We start from the raw sequence: 10,839 nt of genomic DNA on the forward strand, positions 1-10,839 counted from the left end.
TATGCTACTTTATTCTTTCTTAGCTGTTTTCTTGTGCAGAGAAATCACTCCCAGCCTGTTACTGGGGGTTGTTGGTGCTGTGCCAGCATACACAGAGAATTACCATGCAGATGGGCTTATGTAGGAGCTGCTGCAGGCCGCAACAAGACACTGACAGAGCCTCAGGTTTAGACTGGCAAATAATTGGGATAAATGGATGCACAGCACCACATTTCTGCCATTGTTAATTTACTTGACTACTTACGGACTTGAATCAAAATAAATCTCTACTTTGTGCTTTCTAGATAATGTCATATGTTCCTTTGTTATCTTAATTAATGCTTGTTTCACGCTAAACTGATGTGTGATGCAAATCCTGGTGACCGTGACATGGATAATACAATTCCATTTTTTTATTTTGGTGTCTCGGATCTGCTTTGTCATATGACCAAAGGCCCTGACTATTGATTTTTATATTTAGTGTGGCTACCAGTTATGCATTCAATAGGACAAGGATAGCAACACAGATTACACTGAATATAGAAGAGGATTTCATGAAGATCTGTGTAACATAGGTAATTGTAGTGGTGGATTAATCGAAGACAAGACTCTATTCACACTTCTGGTGTAAATATCAGGAAAAGCTCCTGGCATGTATGTGCGACATATCCATGTGACTCCATTCACCAGAGCCAGGATATGTTTGCATTGACAAAGCAGTCCACTCTGCAGGTAGAATTCTATCCAGCTGGAGGAACAGAACAGTTTGATTAGCACATTTATAAACCAAGATTCACTAGTAAATTACTGATTCATTCATTTTTACCGTTACTTATTCTGTGCTTAGGAGTCCAGTAGGCAGTGTTACTTGGTACTTTTCATATTATATGTATCAATCTGCCCCGCTTATTTATCTGTGTCCCCCACCGATAGGACAGCAGTTTTGAAATGATAGCTTTCCTTTACCATAAAAGAATGTTGCGTGCACAATGATACTTCGGATTGAGGTGAGACACTGCTGCCCCCAATAATTGTTAGGTCCCACTGAGAAGGCTCTTGTTAAAAGCAGACACAAGTAGGACACAAGATGCTGGAACTGGAGCCATAGGGGACTTGAGGTAGGCAAGTATGCCTTTTTTTTTTTAACGTACCCTCAGCTAGATATATACACACACACACACACACACACACACACACACACACACACACACACACACACACGTACGTGTGTGTGTGTGTGCATAATTCGTTCCGGAAATGTGCTTATAATGTATAGTTATTGCAAACCTGAGAAAACAGCAGCAGTTTGTAGATACAGGATGAAGCTGTAGATCACAATAATGCAGCAGCGTAGTACAACAGGCTAGAATAGAGAAGCAGGGCTGCCATCAGAGGACTGTGTGGTCACATGACAGTAATGGGGAAGGGGGATAGGCTCAGCAGGGACCAATCATTATAGCAGCAGTATGTATAGCTGAGTGTAAGTGCAGGCACATTATAGCAGGAATAGAGAAGATGGGAAACACAAGGGCTGACAAAGACTGCAGGGAGGAATGAGCACGGCAGATGTGGGCACATACAGGAATTACAGCTATGGAGAGATTACCTCCACAGTCCTGTCCTCTGATGTAAGCCCCAGCCTGAAGTGGGTCTGCCATGATTTGGAAGGCGAGGGAGACTTCCTGGGTCAGAGTACAGGGCTGTAGACCCCACTATGCAGACCATGCCCCTCCCCCACTACCGCTCCGACCCAGTACAGGGAGCTCTTAAACCAAAGCAATGCTCTTAATCCAAGTTACAATTCTGAAAAAATGTGAGCTCTTCTTGCAAGGCGCTCTTAATCCAAGTTACTCTTAAACCAAGGTACCACTGTGTATAAAAAATTGTATGAACCAAGACAACATTTTAATTTTTTGCCAATGTTCTGGTTGCCACCAGTCTATTTGTTAGAACAATAATGTGCGAAACGTGTATTTAGCCACTGATGCCATATGCAAACAGAGACAGTCGGAGATCACCAGAGTATTGGTGCTTGCGGAACCAGGAATTCAGTTTTTTATTATAAAACCTTTCCTGCACCTAGTGTAGTTTCGTTAATTCTCAGACCTTTAAGTCTTATTGTAAAACTTCTGATTAACCTTCTAGTCTGGAACTTTTTGCCTGTGTGGTAGAAAGCAGATATTTGCAATGCAAAACCTTATATGCACATTTAATGTGTCAGTAGGCGATGAATAGATGCATATTGCTAAAGAGGACCTGTCAGTTCTCCTTCCATATCTGGTTTGGTAAATATGTGTATGCCCTATACAATAACAATTCTGGAGAATATTTTCATAGAATTCTGTGTTTATGTGTTTATCTAGGAAATGTTTGAATAAATTAACATCTGGATTACCATTCCCCTTGTTAAAGGATTCCACCACATTGTACGACTGGGTTCGGACAGTGTTTCAAGGAGCATCGGAGGTGTATGCTGGCCACCTGTCAAAAAGGTGTGCCAACAAATACCATGGTGTACTCTAGCCTATTTCGTTTAAGGCCAGAACATAGTTTACTAATAACTCTGTTCGGTCAATTTCAAGAACATATTCTGTTATTTTCCTGGACTGAAAACACTTGTAAGGTCTCAATATAACAGTACAGTTTCACGAAGTGGATCAAACTTGGTCAATAGTTGACTGCTTCCAGCATATTCTACTGAATGGGCATACATCCTCTGTGGTATATGTTGGCATCCTTTTGTTACATGTTGATGATGTATACATCCATTTTGACATTGTATAGCAGTGTGAACCCAGCCTAACACTAGGTAACAACTGCTGACAGTGTCCATGTCATACCTTAGGGACAGTATATGTACAGCTGCACAAGGACCCAGAGGATGGGGGTATAGATAGAACAAGAATCCTATTCACAGTCTCTGCTCTCTGTAGGTCTCTGATCGATTACACAGTCACATTGTATGATTAGATTAGCTGCTCTGTGATCGGCTGACGCAGCGTCTATGTGTCTGAACATCTAGTGAAACAACAATTAACACTTTCACTGCCTTGGAACACTAGGGACATAAGCAGAAACCTGTTACTGCCCTAGACTGCCGGGGATCTTCTCATTAAACTACACACTTCCCTAGATTACTGCTAGTTGACTAAATTCACATTAACAGCCTTATGGGCCCTATTACACAGGATGATTATCGTTCGAAAAATTGTTAGATCGTTCAGATTTGAACGATAATCGTTTAGTGTAATAGCAGACAACGATTAAACGACCAACAAGAAGTTGTTAGTTGTTTGATAGAATTTGGACCTATTTTTATCGTTGATTGCATGGAATAGGACGTTCGCAGTAGCGATGAACGCAATAGCGACGACAAGGTGACCGCAAGAACAGTCATAAGTAACCATCATCGTTCTGTGTAATTTGGTGAATGATTTCAGTTCGTTCGAGATCATTTATTGTTAATTGTTGATTGGTGAAAAATCGCTTTGTGTAATAGTACCCTTAGAAGGGGTTCCCCATCTTGGAACTTTTGTTTGTTAGCCAGAGCCAAGAGAGCTAATGCAAAGAGCCATTCTAGAGATGTGCAGTCTAGGTATCAAAGTATAACAAAAACCGTCTCTTTAGTCGGTATGCAAATATATTGATATTACGCCTGGCTGGTGTGAGGGTAAATAGGGTCAATAGGCCACTCTGATCTCCACTGCTGCTGAGTGTGACCAGCCCATTCATCAGCTTGTAGATTGACTGGAAGTCCCTTACTAATGTAAGTCTATGAGCATCTCATAAACTTACGTGGTAAAGGTTCCTTCCGGTCCACACTGCATGCGCTGTGTATATTGATATTGCAGTAGGGAGTGGAACCAGCACCATAACAGGGAAACAGAGTGCGCGAAAGTGAGAAAAATATTTAGAATACAAGTTCATATTTATAAACCAGATGATGGATATAGATGATGGTACAAACAAATATTGATGGTGGTATTCATGAATCCAAGCAGATGGATGATGAGCAGAAAAGTTGTGCAAAACCGATCCTATCTTTCCTTGAATCCTATTATTAACAGATGTATGTTGTGGGTATTAGCTCTGATAATATAATGTTTTGTTGGTCATCCATACAAGCCTTTTGTGCTCCACCATATGCATGCAGTAGATGTACATAGTATTAGCGTATATAGGTTTTGTTAATCACCAGCCTGCTCACATATAGGTCACCTTGTTGATTCAGAACATTTACCATCCTTATTGCTTTGGCGAAGCTTTTGATAGCTGTAACTTCCCGGTTACCACCAGCCTCACAGGATGATCTTTCTGCAGGAGGTTCCTGTTGCTTCCCATAACTGGGCAGGACTGGCAGGCTTCTGGGATCATGCTGGTTTTTGTTTAATTATATTCATGTCAGATTATTCCGATAATGAGAGAGAGAACGAAAGCAGAGCCCATGCCAAGGTGCAGCAATCCTACCCTACCACTTTCACATTCATAGCCAAATAATGTTCTGCGGCTGCCAGGATTTCCCAATTATATTCTCTGTCTGTGAAGCCTGGAAGCAGAATGCAGCTTGTCATTTGGCTGAGAGCCGTCTGTTTTAGCGTGACCGTAATGTAGTTGTGATTGCAATGCAATCTACCTGTGATCATCTTACGCACTGCAGAACCTTCTAGTACTTAGTGATCTGAGAGTTTCTAATCTGCTTGTCATCTTAAAAAAAAAATTCTATTTTCTCCATGGTTGATCAAATCCAAAATTCCAGTAAATAGCCCATTCTGTTTTGCTGCATATGAGACTGTTTGTTGTTCTGCACACTCTGCACCATTTACTAATACAGATGTTGCCAGGATTATTGCCAAAATAGGGCTGTGGGGTCTTGATATAGCGCACATCCCAAATGCAGTTGTGGAAAGGCAGTCTAGTCTTAGGAGCTTCATATGTGCAACCCCCCCCCCCCAAACATGATTTCCACCGCCTCACCCTCCTATTTACACCTGCTGAGCCGTCTAGTCACACCCATCATGCAAGTTGACTGTAGACAATTACAGTCAGGGCCCTAGCACATGGGATACTTATGAGCCATAAAATAATGATGTGCTCAGACTTCATTACAGAAGCATATTAACAAGTTATATAATGCGTTCACATGCACTCACGTGAATATAATTTTCTAGTGTCAGAGTGCCCCTTCAAATTTCCCTTATGCTGCTATAACTACTGTGGATTTATAGATATATTTTACATTGTATTTTTATAAATTCAGCCATTTTACTTTGTGTTTTAATAATATTGTAACCTGCCTACTGTCTTATGGGGAGGGCCCTAAGTAGGCCAATGAATTATTCACCACCTCCATGTTATTGCTTCTTCTCATTCAGGTTAGAGAGTTTTACCCTAAAAATCCTTGAGCACTGAACACTTCTTCAGGGCAGTAATGACTTTCTCTATTCATCCTTTCCATAGATTGAAATTTTAAAATCCACATTAGAGACTGCCATTTCTAGTCAATCGGAAAAACCTGAAGAGACTGAAGCTTCAGAAGAGAGGTCGGAGCTGTACGGAGCCCCGGAGAAGACAGAAGCAGATTTGCTACCAGAATATCTTTCTAGATTTCAGGTGAGTTGAAATTGCATAGAAAAATATCTTTAATATGTAAATATATAGTTTTCATTTTTGTCGTGCTGACATTTTCTTCTTCACACTTCACCGCGCCTGCAAGCGAACAAAACACTTCAAAATTATATGTAAATCATCTTTGGCAGGAAATCGCACACGGGGGATCCAATACTCAAGGTCACGTGAACGGATTTTATTCTGCCTTTGTCTGCCGGGATTCTCCCAGCCCCCACCGTCTTTCTAAGAAACAGAAACCTATTAGCTAAAGTAGCGTGTCATTGTATCATTACTCATCCTTGAAAGCTGTCTCGTGTTAACACAAATCACTAAATACATAGTACATAAAAAGAAATGTTACCTCTTTTCTCCAGTAAATGAAGGCCTCACTTTTGCTCGGTTAACAACAATTTTGTCCTTACACTCATGATTTGTATCATTTATGAAATTATAATAGCCCACTAGTCTTGGCTTTGGCTTTTGTCAAGGCTAACTACGTAACAGTGTTATCAGGAGTACATTTTGACTCCATGTAATGTTGTTAATCGTAGAAGTACATGTTAAGGACTAGCACAGGAGAACACTGCAGAGTTCTAGGATTTATCTAGACCTGTGAGCACTGCTGATAATCAAAGCAAATACTTTTCTTAGAAAAATAAAATAAAATAAATAAATTATATATTGACTGCTATTAGATGCCATTGACTGACTGATCTCTCCTGCCCTAAACATACATATTAGCTAAGTGTGTATATTGTAAGAGACACATACACCAATTGTAAGGCCTCATCCACACAATCACACAGACTGTATAGGACACATTAAAGTCTATGGGCACACAGCCATGAATGCCACAGTCCGTGCATCTGCTCGGAACCCAGACAGCAAAAAAAGGGGACCTGCGTTTATACAGTCTGTTTTGTGGTCTTCATAGACTGCCTGCCATTGCAGGCAGCACATCTGTGGGCTGCCTGCAATCATTGACACTGCATATCTGTCTCTCTCACGGAGGTGTGGACAAAGTCTAACATTTCCTGTTTTATCTAACCTGAAAAGTATTCAACAAGCTAACGTGCATTCAACATAAAGGAGAGTCTCTAGAAAGTGATGTGGAGCCTCTAGGATTGAATTGGTTTGCCACTGGCCAGACTGAGGCACAGAGTCTAAGGGAGAGTATCCTCAGGGGTTCTGGTCCCACTTTCCCACCCTCCTGCTGTGTCCACACACCCATCCTGCAAAGACTGTGGGCGGTAACCAGGTTTATATATCAGATCCTGATTAGAACATAGTGCAGCGCAGCTTCTAATCCTTGCAGTTCATGTCATAGATGGCCAGACATCTAGTATCTAGTTTTGAACAACCATGTCCATTTACAGTACACACAACTATATTTTCTCCAGCAAAAATGCATCAATTACAAATTTTAATGGAGAGGTTTTAAATTACGCAATAATAGCTAAACACTCCCCAGCTGAGCAGTTTTGTCCCTTCAGTCTGACTATCAGAGGGGTTCTTCACACCTTGACTCCCACCCATCACAACTTTTTTACACTTCACTATGACATTTCAGATGTTAGTGGGAGGTTAAGGCACTTTACCCAGAGCTGTTGAATGACCAGGGATATTTAGTTTATGGCTAAAGAGTCTGTTCATCCCCTTTCTGGCTCTCTTACAAGGGTTAATTGCTGAAATATTTATTTGCTTACATGAGAGGATAAATGTAGGAGAGCTGTAAGCGTGGAACCAGCCAATGAAGTTATATGCTCTAGACCGAGTGCAGGTCAAACCCATCTAGCCATGCAGCGGCAATGACTCCCTAAAATCTGCAGAGTGAAGATTAGCTAGTAAGGAAGCTTCAGATTTGTTCCACTGTCACTAAGAGCTTTTTCATGGTAGCAGCACTTGGAACAAGAGACCATTCAAAGACTGTCTGACGGCTGCAGATATAAGGCAGTGCTTGACAAGTCTTAGCAGTATTAACTCTTAGTTTAGAAGTGGTTTCCCTCCCATTAGCCTAATGCACTAATCGTTTTATAAATGTTTGATGATGAAGGGGCTATGTATTGTAAGAAATGCCCATTCATAGAGATATACTTGTAGCTGCTACTAATGGTCACTTGATGAAAGTTTTAGGATGGATTCTGATTTCAGAATGCATAGGGAATAGCTAGTGGATCAGTGGGGGTCAAACTGCTAGGACCTCTGACAATCCCAGGAACCGAGAACAAATGTCGTCTGAGTGGAGCAGCAGCATTTACAGCCACTGCTTCATTCCATCTCTATAGGGCTTCTGAATATTGTTGAGCTGTGGGGCAGAAAAGTTAAGCAAACACAGGGATAACATACAGACTTGATGCAGATGATGTCCTTGGGGGGATAGAACCCAGAACCCCAGTGTCTTCAGTGCACTTATCACCTTGGTTCCTGAAGCTGACAGTCCAGTTCCTGAGGGATAATTATATACCTGTTCATTGTAAGCTTTTTCATTAATACGTTTTTGAGAAATTGTTTGAAATATGCCAAATGATGGAGACACCATGTACAGTATAAGTGTAAACGCTATGTGAAAAATCCTTGTCCCTGTAGAAGCAGCTATTTTTGTGGCCTGTCTGTATGATTGATATAATAGTCTCAGGTCGTGTTCACATCTGCATTGTGAATTCCATTTTGCTGTTTCGTTATTGGAGCAGAAAAATGAAATTCAGGCTCATACATTGGAGATGTGAACACCAAGTGTGAAATCTGTGTCAGAGAGGTGATGGGCCTGGTCTCTCCAAACACTTAGAAAACACACTTTATATGTGATTTCTCTTATTTTCAAAATTGCAGAAACATGTTAGCTATATTTTTGAGGCTAGGATTATACACAGACATACAATATATTATACAGCAGCTGTGGTAGCCACTGGTGCGCCACAGGTATATTTTCTAGGAATAGTTTGTTTTGCAAATACTGTACATCTGGTAAAAGCAATAGGGGTGTAGAATGATGTGTGGAGTCATATATAATACTGACTGTTATGCAAGAAATCTAACTTTGTTTTTGTTTTTTTTGTCATCCCTTCAGGACTTGAGCGCAAAACTTGATTCGCTTGGGAAAATTGACCCTACTAACCTTGAGAGCCTGACCACAAGTTTAGTACAACAGAAGCTGCCAGATGCTGAAAAGCCAGACATTGAAAAATATGAGGTCTGTCTCACAGAGTGGGAGGAAGAACAGAATGCTCTCGTCAAGAGAGAGAAGGAGTTGAGAGAGAAGGCAAGGTCGCAGTATGAAGCCCTGCTGGCATCCAGAGCCAAGTCCACTGCTTAAAGCGTAACTGTCATTTAAATGTAATTTTTCAGAAATCAATAAATATCAATTATACAAGCAATTTTCAGAAACTTTCTTTTGTACTCAAAAAGCAGTTTTCCTCCCTCCCCCCTCACTTCAGAAGAAGCAGGATTTATGTGTTCATATGCTTTATGGAGAGGGGAGGGGTCGAGCAGGGTGACTGAGCACAGAGGAGAAAAGGCAGCCCTATACAAAATACATCATCCTGCAATCTTCTCTCACCAAGTTCCTAGATAAGCACTGACCTTTGTGACCTCTGAATCCAGCGTTTTATGTGGCCAAACAGTCTCCAAACTGTACAGCTGCTTCTCTGCTCTCCCTGCTCACTGACCCCCCTTAGCCTCTCCCCCTCACTTTGCTTCTCTGTAATGAAGACTGCTTTGCCTGATAATGCACAGATAGGAAGTGAGGCGGAGGCTGGAAAACAGCTTTTTGAGCAGAGAAAAAGGCTTTTTTTTGCCTAATAAAACCTATTTCTTTAAAAACCGCTTGTATTAATTTCTGCTAAAAATATTTTATATGACAGCTAAACTTTAATACCATTCATGCTTCATGTACATTGTCTATACCGTCCATGGAAGCCACACATTCTTTTCCATTTGGTTTGGCATTTCTCTTCTCTGTGTACTTACACATCATGCTGTAGGTTTGTGGTGACAAAAGTGGGCACAATGGGTTATACCGGGTCATGTAAATCCAAAGAGAATGCTCTTTCTTTTCTTGGGATTGCTACATTTCTATGAAATATAGAATGCAGATGGAGAACTGTAAAGATAAGTATTTCACTGTTAAATATTAAACACATTTAGTACATTAGTAATCTTTTTTTTTATATATATATATATATATATATATATATATTAGAATTTTTACTAGCTTTTTTGTTTACTACTTGTACAATAAATGACATACATATAACAACAGATTCAGATTTTTTCTTTTACATTATGTCTGTATTGAGGGCAGGGGGATATATTTTAAAGTAATTCACATCAGTTTCCAGGTTTACATCATACAGCTTTTTAAGGTAATTAATACATAAACTCATTACAATTGGCCTTGTGGAATCTGCAGATTTTACATATATTTGGGAAATGTCCCCTACTTATGGCCTTCAGGGGTGAGTTCAAGAGAGTCACTGCTCTGGCTATGGAGTCCAGCACTGTTCCTTCTCTAGCCAAAAGCATATGCTAGATCCCTACGTAAATCTCTGGCCATGGCCACTCGCATGTTCATGCATTCCACTGCTATAGAAGCAAACAACAACCCCTCCAATTGTCAAAGTTAATGATACCTATCTGGATATAACATCCATGCTACATGACTTTTACACTAACTTTCCTAAGGCTCTGTTTCAATTGCTAGAATTCTGGTATATCTCAGAATAAACATATCTCCTGAGAGATACTCCAGCCTACTCATAGGCCATCCCCCATGGTACACTGGACTGACAATAGTATCTCAAGAGGAGATCACAGTTTTTTTTCCTTCAACCCTTTCTTCTTTTTCTCTCCTCTCCCTCCTTTCATCCTCTTGTCCGTCTTTCTTTTCCTTCTGACCCCCCCCTTCCCCAATCCCCTCCAATGGCTTTATTTCTGTACTAAAAGCACTTACATCTGATTCCCTTAAAATTACAGAGAGCACACCGCATGATACTTCTCAGTCCCCTTCAGTTACTGGAACTGTTTTTATTGTATTATATTCACACATTGCACTTGGTACCTGTTTCCTTAAATCTGTTAGTTATACATTTGAGGGGCAACCTCACGTTTTTTATTTTGGTTGTCCCTCTCTTTTTTCAAAGAATAAATTACAAAAAATATGTGCATATATCTTTACTGGGACAATTAGGGTGCCTTCACACACACCGACTCGCAGTGGAAATCTCGCTGCGAGTTTTGCAGCGAGATCGGCTACGT

The 10,839-nt window shown here is 40.6% G+C and overlaps 1 protein-coding gene across 1 annotated transcript in view; it reads left to right on the top strand.

The window, feature by feature from the left end:
* MRPS27 (mitochondrial ribosomal protein S27) overlaps window positions 1-9,841 on the top strand; it is a 50,833-nt gene extending 40,992 nt beyond the window's left edge. The window contains exons 10-11 of the mRNA XM_069962823.1: window positions 5,437-5,589; window positions 8,654-9,841. Of these exons, the coding sequence (XP_069818924.1) occupies window positions 5,437-5,589; window positions 8,654-8,899 (399 nt within the window). The 3' untranslated portion in view covers window positions 8,900-9,841. The remainder of the gene's footprint in view (window positions 1-5,436; window positions 5,590-8,653) is intronic.
* The last annotated feature ends 998 nt before the right edge of the window (window positions 9,842-10,839 follow it).

The sequence above is a fragment of the Dendropsophus ebraccatus genome, chromosome 3, assembly GCF_027789765.1.
Source record: "Dendropsophus ebraccatus isolate aDenEbr1 chromosome 3, aDenEbr1.pat, whole genome shotgun sequence".
NCBI classification, from domain to species: domain Eukaryota; kingdom Metazoa; phylum Chordata; class Amphibia; order Anura; family Hylidae; genus Dendropsophus; species Dendropsophus ebraccatus.